Below are 16,450 nucleotides of genomic sequence, written 5' to 3' on the forward strand. Positions count from 1 at the left end.
ATTCAGTCAAAGTCAAATATACAATTTTTGTGGCTAGCAGAAAATGCATTACAACCCAACCCTACACCCAGCCTTAGCCAAGCAGAACCATTGGACATACACTGAAAATTGAATACATGCATTCATAAATAATCAGCTGCATTAAATATCTTCTTTCTTTCCCTGAATCTGTCTCCTGTCATGCGTGTTACTTTGCAAACGTGTTTTTTTTCTTATGTGTGTGTGTGTGTGTGTGTCTGTGAGAGAGAGAGAGAGAGAGAGAGAGAGAGAGAGAGAGAGAGAGGACCAGAGAAAGAGAGAGACACCAGTATCTTTTTTTATGTAGCCTGGAGTGTGTACGTTGTGTCTCATGTCAGGCAGGAATTTGTGTGTTTGCCCAAATTTGTGTATATATGTATATATGTTTAAAAACCATGTTCTATTCATTATTCTTCTTAATTTACCTGAGCGACAAGGCAGTCTTTATCCATAAACACACACACACACACCACTCACATGCTCGCCAAGGTTTGCATGCATTTGTGTGTGTGTGTGTGTGCGTATGTGTACTTGTGTACTTCTCTCTTTGTGAGGACCACTTTGAGTTATAGACCTCACGGAGTGAGCACATTTTGGGAAAGTTAGGACATTTTGGCCGGTCCTTCAAAGGGGTGTTCGTGGGTTTGTGGTACTTGGTTTGAGGATTCAGGGTAGAATCAGGTTTAGGTTAGGGTCAGGAGTAAGGGTTGGGCTTAAGGGGCTAGGAAATGTATTATGTTAGTGAATGTCCTCACAAAGGTAGAAGTACAAGTGTGTGTGTGTGTGTGTGTGTGTGTGTTTGTGTGTGTGTGTGTGTGTGTGTGTGTATCTTGTGGTCTTGTGGTTTGTTGACATAGCCTAGGAGGCAGCTCTCAGCCTGAGAGGTTGCATTTTACTATTAGATGAACTGTTGCTTTGTGTGCAGACGTATTTGCACACACACACTTCCACATGCACAGACGGTATATTGATTGAGGAGAGGTAACAGGTTTGTTAGTGGATAGAGGCTTATTTGTGAGTGGCAGACAGTGTGATACATTCACCCTCACTTTCTTGCAAACAGGCTCCTATTCCATTTATAGCATATGGGCCACCAAAGAGGTTGACCCAGATCCAGAGGCTGATTGAGACAATCTACAGTTAGAAAGACTTTTGGTAGAACTTGATATACAGTACATTATTTGTTTTTATAATTATTAAAAAAAACTAAAAATGGAGGAATCTCTGCCTGTCTGTGTTTTCTGTTCATCAACTGACTTCAAGGTTCACAGTTGTATTGCTGAGGACACAAGGAAGAGTACTTTTGACTCTGAAGTTTTTTGGGTGAGTGGTTCTTGAGAAAGCTTCAAACATTGCATTTCTATATTGTACTTGACGTGAAAAAAAGGCAGAACTACTCTGTGCAGAACCCACACAATCTACAGCGCGCACATGAAGGCAGAAATTGACTGCAATGGTTTATGCTAAGTGCGTGTTGTGCACTGGACGTTTCACCCCTTTGACTGTGTAATATTGGATTAATGGAGGCCAATCAATTAGCCCTTACCGACAGGCACATGTTGAACGGGCACTGCACTAGTGATATAAATTCATTCCAATGGATGATTGGATGTTGTCTGCAGAAAAGCTGCCTGTGGATATATCTGATGTCTTTCTTTCTCCATGTCCGTCACTCATTATTCACCCACATTTCATAGTTTTTCTGTCTTGTCTGTTGGTCATCTGTCTCCCTGTCTTAATGTCTGATTGTATAAATCTGCTGAGAGATAACCTGTGTCCATCACATGCCTATTGATTGGACACACATACAAACTCTGCATCTCCGTAACTCGGGTATTGATTAAACTTCACTAAACAAAGAGTGCCTACCCATCACTTTGATTAATACTGTACATACACTGCCTCTTCCCTGGGATGATGTACTGAGATATTCAAATTAAAGTCCCTGTAAAACTGTTGAGACCAATGAGTTTGATGTTACTACTAGTACAAACAGCATGTGTCATAAGTAATTAGATTGTTTTGTCTGCAAATGTAGAATCTTTACTAGGATAACACTTGGTGTCCCAACCTATTTTTTGAGAAGGTGGTGAATCTAATGGCTTTGTTTTTGAGTCAGTTGTGCTCAGTAATAGCACCGATTCAAAAGAAAGCGGTCTCAGAGAAAAGATTTCATGTCATCTGGCGGGAAGAATGTGTAGAAAATATCAAAGAATGGCAAAAAAAAAGTATCACTATCATTCCTCCTTTTCTGTCTTTACTGTCTAACCCCGGTTAGAATAGCTTGAGATAAATGTTTTTATATAACCATCTCAGTTTACTGTAACTATCACTTGTGCAGAAAAGGACAAGGGCCAACACAGATACCTGGCTTTAGTTTTACAGAAGAGGTGGGCTGGTGGAAAGCAGGAGGGTAATTACAGGTATCATGGGAACTGGCACTACCTCCCACAGATGTTTTGTTGAATTACAGAGCTCCTAAGCCGACATACACTCACTGATAATGCAACAACACTACGCCTACACTTAAGCTGACAATTAGTTCGCAACGTCACTCTCAGTCTCTTTAATCCCACCATCAGTCTCAAGGGCCATGAGCAAAGGCAGACTTTTAAAGGAAAAACTATTTCAATTCAATGACCTTTAGCCAGATAAAGTACTGAATGTTTTGTGGAAAAATTTAGAAAAACTATTTTTACTGGGGTCAAATAAGATTTAGACACAGATCTGTATCTGGATGTGTGCGTGTGTTTTGCTTGTTAACTTTGATATTTAGACCAGAGAGTCATGGCAGGAGATTTAGAGTGGCTTTGCTCTGTGCGAGTGGCTCCAATTAGTCTGGGAAAAAGCACATGCACACGTACACACACATAATACATACCTGTGCACGCACAGACATTCATGCACACAGGCACAGATAACTGCACAAACAAATTGGACAAATATCCTGATTTCCTCTCACAAGAAAGCCCACTTTAATTGCTCACACACACGCATACACACAAATTCACCAGGCAAACACTGGCAGAGAAGAAAAAACATACAGTGGACTAACACAAGGGCAGGAAAGAGGAGGGACAGAGCAATACAAATAGCTTTTATCTAAATTCACACAGAAGATTACATTTGTGGTTTGTTTTATCTTAAATACAGTACTTTTCTAGCATCTTGAATACTGATATTTTATATATGGGCTTTCTCCGGAACCTGCAAGTCTGGCAGTGTTGGGCTGACCCAAAAAGGTTGACCATGAAATGTTTATGAACAAGGGCAATGCACCAGAAATAGTAAGTTTGGAACTGTATAACGATGACCACTCTTTTAATACTATAAACCACTTACAAGTGACCTTAAACTTTGTGCAGCCTCTTTGGCCCATTGAACTGTGCACACGAGAAGTCTAACGCCGTGGGATTTTTTTTTTTTTTTGTGGTTTCACAAATGTTTCCCTTTGTTTGGACAGATCTTTCAAGGTTTGTTCCTGTAAGCAGACCATTAGCATTCAGGGCACCAATTCATCTACAGACAGAGTAGGAAAATGGGTTTTAAAATGCTTGGATGAATGCTCTAAATGTCAGGGTGTGTGTACTTGTTGAGTGCTGTTTCAGCTGACATTATCTTACATGTCGTTACCTGATGATTACAACTAGGATGCCATTTCATGTGAGTGCGACATTTTCTAAGATGTACTTTTAATGTTTTGAACTCCTTTCTGAGACATGAATTAACAAGAGATAGTTTGTCACCTTTACTAAGCTGTTCCTTCTTCATGAAATGGTTTTATTGCATTATTGTGAGAAATAAGACAAAATTCTGTGTGTGTGTGTGTGTGTGTGTGTGTGTGTGTGTGTGTGTGTGTGTGTGTGTGTGTGTGTGTGTGTGTGTGTGTGTGTGTGTGTGTGTGTGTGTGTGTGTGTGTGTGTGTGTGTGTGTGTTTCTCCAAGCATCTTCCCTCAGGCTATGGTTCTTGGATTTTCTATAAATATTCATAGTCATGACTTGTTAAACACACCTATCATTTCCACTCCTATGCTCTCTTTTAGGCTTTCTTAACATACATTCAGTGTGGCTCAAAATGTGCTGTCCTTGATTCGTTTTGCTCTCATTAATTCCTCCAGACACCCGTCTAAATCCCTGCCCTTTGTTTCTCTCTCTCTCTCTCTCTCTCTCTCTCCTTCCAGGATCCCTCCTTCTCTCTCCTCCTCCATGATAAGCTCCAGGTGCCTAACAGTTCACGACGGGCGTGGAATGAGCGTGACAGTCGCTGTGATGTCTGCGCCACTCACCTCACTCAGCTCAAACAGGAAGCTGTGCGCATGGTCCTCACTCTTGACCAGTGGGATTTGTCCCCCACCTCTTCCCCCCCTGCTCTGATTGGAAGATATGGATCTCAAGGACCTCCAGGTCCACTGGGAGCAGTACCAGGAGGTCCTGGATCACGGGACTGGCCTCCTCCTTTTCTCCCTTCCTCTTCCTCCTCAGCCACAGCTGCCACTTCACATCTCCCTCACCAATCGTCCCAGTCACCTTCCCCAAGCCCAAGCCAGACCCCAACGCCCAGCCCGAGCCACGGACCATCCAACCCCACCCATGGGAGTCCCTCATTGGGGCAAACATCCAGCTCTGCTCCCACAAACCCACAACCTCAAGGTCAAGGGCACAGACTGGGGTCCAAGCCCAGTTCCCTGGGGCTTGGAGGTGGGGTGGAGAGAAGGAATGGGTCTCCCAGTTCAGGAAAAGCAGCTGGTGCCCAACAGCAACCAGTGACTGGAGTAAACAGCCCCAGCAGTAACAGTGGTAACAGCAGTAATAACGGGAGTGGAGCAGTACTGAGTACAGCAGCTCTACAGGCACATCAGCACATGAACCGAACTAATGGAGGAGTTACACTCTATCCGTACCAGGTAAGCTATCTGTGAAATGTGTGTGTGCACCTGTCTGTGGATGTGTGTATGCCTTACATTCACATATAAAAATCTGTGGAGCTTCTCCCACGAGGACATTGTAAATATTACCACGGAAACAGAATAAATTAATTCTGGTCTCATATGGTTATACCCAGATGGTAACGGGCTACCAGCACGCAGATGAATGCATCCCCTGATGTGTGTCAGGACTGGAACATTTTAATTTTTCAGCTTGTAGGTGCACCTACCTACTGTAGTGTGACCTTGTTAGCTATCAACCACTGACAATACCTGACTTCTGAGATTATGTGTTCAGCTCTCTCCTCTCCTTTCCTCTCCTCTCCTCCCCTCTCCTTGTACAAAGTCAGACTAGGCTATACTGCATCTACCCCAGGCAATGTGTGTGTCTATGTGTGTCCATGTGCACATGTCTGTGTGTTCCTAGTAAGATAAGAAAGGAGGGACATGAGGCAATTAAGGTACTCTAAAAACTCTCAGCGCTCAAATGCCACAAATTGCAGGAAAATTCTCCTTCTATGAGTCATAACTCAACAGACGTGATACACATATCGTGAATAAACGTCCATCGTGATGTCCATCTTGAATAAACGTCCCTTATTCAAAAATACCTTCCTTAGAATAATGCTAGCTAATAAACCAAAATTGCTAATTAGCTAACTCCATGGCAACGTTATACCTCCTGTTTACATTTCCCATAGCACTGTAGGAACTGTAGTTCCAAAACCCAGAACATGACTATCACCCAAATCAGTGTCAGACCTGCTCTAAAATAAAGAAACAACTGCGGAAGGGCTCATTTAAGCAACTAACAAACAACAAACAACCCTCTGTGAGGACACAATAATCAGATTCTTGAAACTGATAAACGTCTCGATTATCAAGAGAGAAGCAAAACACCCCTTCTTCAACAGGATCGAGCAGGACATCAAGCAGCAAGTTTAGCACGAAGCAAACCGTAAAAGTGACTCAAATGGAAAATGGAGATAAAAGAAAAGGTTTTAGGGGGAGAGAGGAAGAGAGGGAGCGTGAGTAGACAGGAGAGGAGGATGGTAGGAGGAAGAAAACGCCTCAGGTGACGAGTGGTCTAGAGGTGTGTAGAGGCAGGAGAGCTGAGACTCCAGGGTGTGTGTGTGTGTGTGTGTGTGTATTAACGTGTGTATGAGCATGTAGTACAGATGTAATAATTCATACAGTGATAATTAGGACTCTGGGGAGTCTATGTCACACACCCCCAGTACCCCTTCACTCTTTCACTCTCATTCACTCTCTCTCACATGCACACTTACACATTTTCTCTCTACATATTCCTTATGCCTATTTCTTTCCTTCTCCCCCATCATTTCTGTCTTTCTCTCACTTTGACTTGATATTCATGTCCTCCTCTATCTTGCTGTTCCCCCATCTCCCTGTATATTTTTATTCAGGCCATGACTTGAATCAGATACAGATATCTGGAATCGCAGGTGGAAATTACTTTGTACAATCTCTGGAATTGTTTCGTTATCTTGTTCTACTGGTCAGAAATAAAGGAGGCATAAGAGCTGTCATGTATTCTGGCCTGTCTTTGTGGAAATTACAGAGAAAGTGTTCAAATCTGAAGGAGGTTTTCTCTTTTCTGAGCTTTTGTGTGTTTGCGCTAGTACCTGTGTCGGGAGGTGTAAAATGTTCGTGAGCCTGAGTGTCTGTGCTGTGACTTTGACAGTAATGGTGTTTCAGCAGGAAAGGAGAAATAGAGCAGGATAATAAATCACCCTTGTTTAGACTCACCCCTTAGAGAGTAAGAAAAGGAGGGGGAGCTGAAAAGAGAGAGGATCAAAAAATGGGAATGAAAAGTAGAGATGAAGTAGAGGGAGATCAGACTGAAAGAGAGAGATGTAGACAGAAAGGATGAAGAGAAGGTAAGAGAGATGAGTTTAGAATAGACATTACAATAGACGTTTTATTATAGGGGCTACATCTGGCATTTTAATTTCTTAGGACAACATACACTCTGAGATTTTAGTGCATATGGACACATTGCTGAGATGTGTGAATTTTTTTTTTTTTTTCCAGAGAATTTTATTTTTTGGGGGAGATCAGCTTTACTGCTGTACAGCACAAAATGTAAAAGATATCTGCTGATGCACAAGTCAAAATGAAAGCAAAAACTTACCCATGTGGACTGACAGCAGGGAAGATAAGGTGGTCTGAAGTCAAAAAGGTGCAGTGGGAATAAATGGGCTTCATAGGAAATGTGTGTATTACTCTACAGGAAGACTACCAGCAGCAACACTGGTATGGTCTTATTCGATTTAACCATTTTTAATGATTAAAATCATCATTAAAGTCACCTTTAAAGGTCACACATCAAGACACAGAGAGCTGAAAGAGGGAGGACGCAGAGGGACACAGAGAAAGGAAGCAACCTGTCTACCAGTGTAGCTGACATTAAAATCTTGCTGGGTCAGCAGTCTAAGAGGTGACAAACCAAATGTCCAGGCTGCAAAACTAATGGGTGGGGTCAGACAGCAGTGTGCTCAGTGATTTATGGTTCTTTAATTTGCTTCAAGAAACAACACAGAAACCTTTATGTTATTACTTTTTGGGTTTTTTTTTATGGTGGTGGTGCAGAGAGGATCGGCCTCTCTCCTCCTCTCTCTCTGGCACGAGAAAACAAATCTAACATTGTCTCTTTGCCCTCGCTCTGTCCTTCAAGCAGCTAATTGAAAACAGGTTTATACTGTATGGTGTGTGTCTCTGTGTGTGTGTCTGTGTACTGATTTCAACAATGGTTAGATGAGCTTTCCTAATTTACCATATACGTGTTTGTTGTGCCTGTGTGTGTGTGTGTTTGTTATTGTATATCTTGGAGAGAAAAAAACAGGATGTGAGATACAACACACCACTTTTACACATCATATGATATTGTGCATGAAGTAAACTGCTAAACACAGCCAGTCTCAGCTGGATGTCCGTTAGGATCAAGATTGTGAGGCAGTGGTTGCTTAAAGGTTAAGTAAGCTTGTGACTGGGAGGTTCGCCATTTCGATCCTTGATCCTGAACCAACAGGATAAATCTGGGTGGGGAAAGAAAAAGGGCAGTGCTTGTCGCCACCCTCATGACCACCACAGTGGTGCCCTTTAGCAAGGCCCTTAATCCCCAATGCAAAATAAGAGCATGATAGGAGTGTGTAGTTTTAGCTAACAGCCTTTTCTCTTGTTATTCCATATAGTAAATAATTCTGCAGAGTGAACATACATGAAACTACATTTCTTCCTGTCATCATCTTTTCTTTTAACTGTTTGTCTTTTTCATGTTTTTTAGCATATGTAGCCTTGAGGCTGCTTCTGATTTGATTATACAACATACCGTACTGTGTTCATATGTTGATATGAAGCAGCAGATATGCAGTCCCACCCTCACCCGCTTCACCTTTTCCCTCTTTCTCTCTGCTGTACATACATTTATAATTCTCTTCCATTTCTTCCTGTGCTTACCTCCTCTCTCCCTACATTTCATTCCTTTTTGTCCGTTGTCCATTTTCATGACTGTTTTCTGTGTCCTCTGTATACACTTGCTTTCTTTTCCTTCCCACTCTGTCTCCCATACACTCTCTCTGTTTCTGTAACTGTCTCCAATGTCAAACAAATAAACACCTTGTTCCATTCACTCACTTCTGTTTTTTGTGTCTTTCCTCCACTTTTCTCCCCCACTTTCGTCCTGAGAGGGCAGCCCCTTTCACTCTTCCACCACTCCACCTCAGTAAGCATTTAGTTTCTTTTACAGATTGTGTCTGCCCCACTGATAAAAGCAGGCAGGACCACACACACACATGCGGACACAAAAACACATCATTTCCCTTTTCACTCTCCTCATACAAACCTGAAAGGTTTGCACAAATTGTATGTTGGTTGCCTGTAGCATGTGGTTGGAAAAGGATGCAAAAATAAAATAAATCTAAGAGAGACAAATGAAGAAGGTGAATGCTGGGGAAATGGCGTTTGTGTTGTAATGAAGATGAATGAGCCAGCTTTTACCTTTTTCTAAGAGCAGAGAAAGAAGGGTGTGGATAAGTGCTGTGTAAAGGAAGAGGAGGGGTGAGAGTGACAGTAAATGTGTAAGTGTTTTTGTTTGTGCCTTTTTTTCACTTTGTGTTTCTGTGGAAATCTGACACCACATTAATCAGTTTCACAGTGACAGGTACAATCTCAGAACCAGGTGTTCTGTGAAAACATGGTCAGATTCTGTGTTTTTATTGATTTGTGTTATTTCCTACACATTTCATTGTTGTATTACCCTCGCTACTCTTTATTTGTCCTGTTATTATCTATATCCTTATCTCTCCTGTTGTGATGACCTGATATCCCCATAGGGACCATTAAGGTTCCATCCAGTGCAATTTAATCAGATTTACACTTAAATGTAGAGACAGCAACTTAGCCTCTATGTCCTGTGGGAAAATCTGAATGGAACAAATGGGACAACCTCATAAGAAGAAACAATAAGAACAAAAGCTCAATTTATTTCAGTGACTACATTACCCAAAATGCCACCCAGGTAAATCAATGTGGATTTAAATTATCATGCTATCCATCTATTTTCTCTATGCAGAAGTTCAGATTTAAATTTAAATTATAAATTGCATATATTCATTTTTTAGCCATGATAGCAGTAATGTCAGTCAGTCTGTTGGTGTAACATGCTAACCTGAAGTGGTAAACCTGGTAAATAGTACTTGCTACACTCTGACTAGCTGCACCTTCACTGACTGCCACACATTTTTCCACCACCTCCAGTTTTCAGCTCACATAATAACTCTCTGTGGGGGCATTTCCTCTCCTGTGTGGAAGTAGTTTTCCTCTCCTCGTTCATGAGGATAAATGAGCACCCAGTACAAATGCACAGGTATTCCATGTAGCTCACTGAACCTTTATTCCATATATTCATGACTCCTTTAATAATGCAGGGGTGGCAAGCCAAGTCTGAGCATTTGAAATGGGCGTAAATGCACAGAGGAGTATGGTACATAAACTATATAGAGGCATCTCATTTACAATAGGTAATTTATCAAGGCAGTGGGCTGTGCACTTGGACCCCAGGAGCCCTCAGCAGTAAATATACGCACAGAGAAAGAGATTTACACACATACACACAGGTGCAGAGAAGTGCAGACACATGCATGCACAGGGACACACACAGACATACTCACAATAGACATATATGCTCGCAGATTAACTCTCACACAAGCTATGGTTCCTTTATTAGAGCATGTGGTTATGATTTAAGTGTCCCTCTGTCTGGCTACTGGCAGCACATAAAGAACTATAATCAATAATCCATATCTATTTCACGAATGGATTGCCTACACACACGGACGCAAACACACAAACATGAACACACAGACGTATACATATACGTCAGTGCACACAGATCTGTGCATAGTGACAACCTAATGAATTACACTCATACAAAGCAGTTAAATTGTCATATAAATTTGTGTGTGTGTGTGTGTGTGAGAGAGAGAGAGAGAGAGAGAGAGAGAGAGAGAGAGAGAGTGAGTGCATGTCTCAAGCATCTTCTGAATCTGGTATAAGACACACACACACACACACACACACACATAAACAACAAAACTTTAAATTGCTCACAAAATTTGTTCAAATTGACACGAAGGAGAAATGAAGAGATTTGGAACAAGAACTGCACTGGGACAAGGGATAACAATAAATTTAAGATTTTGGTCACTCTCACAAATACCTTGGTACACAGGCACATGCCACTAAATGGAGGTCCAGTGGCCTGTGGTTAAGGAACATACCAAGTATGTACAATGTTCAGCTCCACCCAAGGGATCCTTGTTGCATATCATGCTCATCTTTCTTTCTCTAAATGTCCTGTTTACAATATATCTACACTATAACCCATCTAATAAAGGCCAAATGCTGAACAAACATCTTAATACATACATAAACTTATTATATTTATACCATAAATCAGATGACACAGTGACTCACACAGGCCAGGAAATTTCATTTCTTTACAGTGTTATAAGTTCAAAGGTTTCTCTCTTCATTCCCACTGTCCTTCTTCCCTGCATACTATCTAATAAAGCACGAATGCCATGAAAGATGATCCAATAATAAAGGACACACAAAGGTGAATAGCTTAAGATGGCAGAGCAAAGGGACAGAGGGAATGAAATTGAACAGGGCAGAAGCAATACTTAAAAAAAAAAGTTGTCAGAGGAATAAGGGTGAAAAAGAAGGAGAAGGCTTTATGTTAAAAGAGAAACTGAGGCACGATGGTGTGTTTGTTTGTTTGTTTCTGTCTATCTGGGAATTATTCTGCTACTGGTTCACTGGAAAGTTTATCTGCCATCTGTCTGCCATGGAAAACACACACTCACTGGCATAATACATTCCCTAGCCCCTTAGCCTAACCTTAACCATCAAAACTAAATGCCTAACTGTAACCTAAACCCAATTCTAACCCTAACCCCAAAACCAAGTCTTAACCCTCAAACATCCATTTTAAGGTGTGTCAGAAAGTGAGGGCCAGGCAAACTTTTCCAAAATATCCTCACATCAGTGATTTATAATTCAAGCCGATCTCTTGATTGTTGATGATGACACAGATACACACATGTAGTCCAGCTGCATCTATGAACCTGAACCTTTTTGTCTCTCATCAGATCTCCCAGATGATCTCTGAGGCCTCCAGGGAAGGACTGACTGAAGCTGCCCTGAACCGTTACAACACACACTCTCCATCACACACAAATTCACCATCGCACACAAACTCTCCCTCTCACACGCCAGCTGTAACCACCACGGCACCGACCGCCACCTCCGCCGCTGCCTCTTTCTTTGCCAGGTAAGATGCTTTCGCATCAATGCACAACTGCCAAAACAGGCTGACACATCTGTAGCACTTTACTCAGTGGTTGCATGTCGGGAAAATAACCTGACATCCTGTTTGATCTGATCTGTCCACACACTGCCAGCATGCAGGTCTTTTATTTTGATGTTAATGTTAATGGTCAGGAGAGGACAATGATTGACATCCTGAGTTTGGCTTCCACAGCTAAGTGCACCTGATCAAAAAACTTTGAATTATATCTCCAGATCTGTTCCTGTTTGTCAGCAAGGAGGTGTTTTAAAACAGCAGAAACTCTGTTGCTGCTGCGTCTCCCAGTTTTCAGTTAAGCTAAGCAAACAGAATGCAAGACTGAGTTTACAAATACCTACTAGTAGGATGAAGAATAGAATAGAATACGATCATGTTCTGTACATACATGTTCTTACTCATCTTTTGGTGTGCTAGTGGATAAATCAACTATCCAGTCACCAGTCGTCAATGAGCTGTGTAATCAAATCTAGAGAAATGCAGAGCGACACAACATAAATAAGACACGGGTAATATGGGTAAATTATTGATGAATAAACATGGCAAACTCAAAATGAATGTCTAAATTATTCATGGGTAACACAAGACCATGAGTATGTCACAGTGTCTGAAGTATTGCTGAGACGCCAAATCTAATGAGCTGCTTTAAATCACATTCTAGATAATACCCGTTCTCCTCCTTACTTTCACTCTTCTCTTCTCCACATTCCTGTCTTTAGTGCTTGTGTGTCTTCTCAAAGTCTTCAAAAGTATGTGTGCGTGTGTGTGGGTTTTGATATATAACTGACATGTTCCAGTGTAGCAGACACAGTGGTGTCTGTCTTTCAATGCACCAGCAACCAGGCCGACTCATAAATTGTGCGGGAACGCTCACAAACATGTGCACACACTCTCTCTTTCGCTTTCTTTCTGTGACCCCCTGAACCGGCAGGTAACAAGGCCATTTTACACAAACACACACACACACACACGTACACACATCTGGTTGACATTCCAAACGTACAGCCAGCTGTCTTGCATTGACTTATGAGCATTAACCTTCTAAGTGAAAGAACGTGGTTTGTTTAATGGTGCAGGTGTTACTGTGTGTGGATATGTGCATGTCAGTGTGTGTGTCTTGCTCTCAGTCTTCTTCTCCTGTTTTAAGGTGTATAATTACTGTAGATCCTCAGTGCTGTGATGTTTAATTTCCTCAAAGTGACAAAATGTCACAGTGTTTGTTTGCTGTGCAGAATTTCAGATACACATCCACAGTCTGTTTGCATTTTCCTGTCATTTGTGTGTGAGTATAAAGTAGGATTTCAGTTTAATTGGCAAAAAAAACAAACAATGTACACTCTGTCACCTTTTAGTTTTGACTCTTGTGCATTCATGTGTGTATTTGTGCTTATGGGCGATAGATGCAGCCATGCAGTGCTGGTAAATCCCATGGTTGTCTTGGTTTTTACTCTCAGACGTGGACTGCATACAGACACTCTTATTACACATACACACACACACAAACACAATCCTCCTCTTGCTCGCAGTCTGCACACAGCACATCGTCTTTCACCTGATCCCTCTCTTCTTCCTCATCCCTCTCTTTCTATCCCTTCTCTCATCTTCACATCTTTCCTTCACTCTCCTCTGCTCTGTTTTTATTTAATTGTTTCCTCTTTGTTCCGTTTGCTCACCACTTTCTCCCACTCCATTCTTCTCTTGCCATTGTCCTTTTTATGCCTCTCCACTCCTCTCCTCACTACCTCACTAATTTTTTTTTTCTTTCCATACTGACCCTTTCTTCACCTCTGCTAATGTGCGTGTGAGTAATATCTTTCGTTAGTACCAATCTGTCTGTGAATATGTCACACTCACACAGCAGTGCTCCATCTTCCCACTGCTGCAGTGGCCCTCTGGGGATGCTGGGATAGAGGATGGAGACATGCTGTACTTGGCTAGGTGTGTGTGTGTGTGTGTGTGTGTGTGTGTGTGTGTGTGTGTGTGTGTGTGTGTGTGTGTGTGTGTGTGTGTGTGTGTGTGTGTGCATGCACAATTTTTCTCACTGGGGGAGGGGAGTTTCTATCAGTGCAGGAATTTTTTACTGCATGCTCAGAGAATTGGATCTTTAGGGATTTGGCTTGCTGTGTGTGAGTATTTGTGTGTGTGTGTTTCTGGAGGTAGCAGGGTAAATGAATAGGTCCCAAGTGAATTGGTGAATTGGGAAGGCATTGTTATTTTGGATGGAGAATGGCTTTGAGATGGGGGAGATGCTGTCTCTTTCTCTTCCTCTGCTTACCTCTTGTTACCTGTCTTATGTTTTCTTGAAAAAGAAGTTTTCAATCAAATGATAATTGGCGACCAATTAGCCACACTTAATAATGGTTGATTGATGATTTAAATAGGTGGTCAGTGATGAGCAAATTACCATATCAACTGTGATAACTGTGAATTCAATTATTCTATCAATTCAATTCAATATTTTTCCCTCAGTAAAAATACTGACAGCTCACAAACATTAATTTATTACTTTACGTTGTTTATTAGAAAGTGTTTCATACATTAACACATTTATATCCTTCAGGAAGATGAGAGACCAGTTCAGATATCTCCAGTTCCACAGACATGTGATATGTATGTCAGGACACACATGAGCCAGAAGTATCATGTGGCCATTGTAACTCCATGTTGAACACAATGATGTATTAATATTTTACTGCTCAGGCGTGTGTGCACTTTCACAGTGCAGCATATCTGGTGGTGTTTTAATAGAAGTAGGAAGTGTGTAAATTGGATGGTACATGTACCTGTCAGTAGATAGTGTCAGTAAAGCCATTCCTCTGTCCATGCCAGTCTCACTGACCCAACACAACACAACCCACGCACACACACACACACATGCACACACACACACCATCGCTCTCTGCCTGTCCTTATATCTCCCTCCACTGACGGCCTGTTAAATAGAAAGTAATTTGGTACTGAGAAAACAACGCACCCAGGGACACCGGTCATAAATCAGCTGTGTTTGTGTGTCTGTGCATGAGTGTGTGTTTCAAGTGAGTCTTTGTTTGTACGTATATGTCAAGCGTAAGTGTTTGTAGTTGTGTGAAAGGAAGAAGAAAACAAAGCAACAGAGTGTCATTGGCCAGACTATTTGTGACCTGTGTAGCTTTTTAACAAGAGAGAGACACATGAAAGGATGGAAGGGAAGAGAGGCAAGGATGGATGACGGGATGAATATGTGTAAGGAAGGTTGAATGGATGGTGGGATGGATGGGTGGATATATGAAGGAAAAAGAAGATGGAAAAGGGAGACAGGAAAAGATGAAAGAATAAAAATCATGAGGGACGGGAAGAAAATAGAGGGAACAATCAGGGATGGTTATAGAGTGAGAAGCATTTAAAAGCGTGGAGGCATGAATGACGGTAATGGAGAAGGGGGGTAAATAAAAGGATAGGGGTGACAGAGGAAGAGCTGATGGATGGAGAGATGGAGTAGACGGATGGAAAACAAGTGCCCTTCACTTTAGGGTTTGATTGGAATAGATCCACTTGGCCAAATCCCCGGACACTTGTCATTAAATGCTACCCATTAGCTTGTGTGCGCATGTTTGCGCGTGTGAGTACCATGCCTGAATTGTGCCGTAGACCGTAAACCAGTCAGGATGTGAGAACATAATATTAGGGTAACAGAACACGCAGATATTTGAAATCGGCATGGTTGTTGGATTTGAAGAATGTATTGTAAGAACAATAACAAAAAAAATCTGACATGTTTTGCCAAGGAAGTAGCTCAATTATAAAGGCGTATATGTGAACAGAAGAACGGAAAAATGCTTTGCTGCAGGCAGTAATGGAAAAAAAGTGTACATGCTACAAGTAGGAATCTCCAGCAGCAGAGTAACCGTGCATGATGTCTCATCCTACGACCATCAGCACTGCAGCAGCAGCCATGTTGTTTCCATTGTTACTTAAAAACCAAGTAGTAGATTTTAATTCAGACACATCTTTTTCACTGAATCCTCAGTAACACCAATAACACCACTATTATTTTTTATGGTACAGTAAATTCCTGCATGTGACAAGTAACAGTTTTTATAATATGCTACACATTTATCTTCATGCTACCAGGGTCATTTTAAGCATTCAAGTGATATAGTAAGAAAACCTCTAATTGCTTTTAATCGCATTTGCCGCAGTATGTATGTAAGCTTAGCATGCGCACAGTGAAAATCCACTTAGTGGTCCTTCCTGTGGAGCTTTGTTTTATACAATACACGCACTCACGCTCACATTCACAGTCAGAAACGCACACCTACACACAGAGATTCACACACAAATCTCCTGGGAGAACTAGTCAAATGGTGAAACGCTTCGTCGTTCCATGGGTCACTGAATCCACATCTCTCTTCTCCCCCCTTCCTCCTCTTCTATTTGTCCCTCTCTCTCCCTTTCTCTCACTGACTCTCCCCCTCGCTCTCATTTCTGTAACCTGCTGCAGTTAATTGAAAGCCAATGGTGTGAAAATATGGCTCTTTGACAGAGAGTGTGTCAGGGGCGCAAGGTTTTCTCTCTCTCTCTCTCTCTCTCTCTCTCTCTCTCTCTCTCTCTCTCTCTCCTTCTCTCTCTTTATAATCTT

General features: G+C 41.7%; 1 protein-coding gene across 1 annotated transcript in view; it reads left to right on the forward strand.

Moving 5' to 3' along the window:
- The window catches only part of kif26ba (kinesin family member 26Ba), a 77,201-nt gene that overhangs the window by 19,629 nt on the left and 41,122 nt on the right, over nt 1-16,450 (forward strand). Inside the window, exons 3-4 of the mRNA XM_041043486.1 lie at nt 4,200-4,922; nt 11,618-11,799. Coding sequence (XP_040899420.1) covers nt 4,200-4,922; nt 11,618-11,799 — 905 coding nt within the window. The remainder of the gene's footprint in view (nt 1-4,199; nt 4,923-11,617; nt 11,800-16,450) is intronic.

The sequence above is a fragment of the Toxotes jaculatrix genome, chromosome 1 (genome assembly GCF_017976425.1).
Source record: "Toxotes jaculatrix isolate fToxJac2 chromosome 1, fToxJac2.pri, whole genome shotgun sequence".
Classification (NCBI taxonomy): domain Eukaryota; kingdom Metazoa; phylum Chordata; class Actinopteri; family Toxotidae; genus Toxotes; species Toxotes jaculatrix.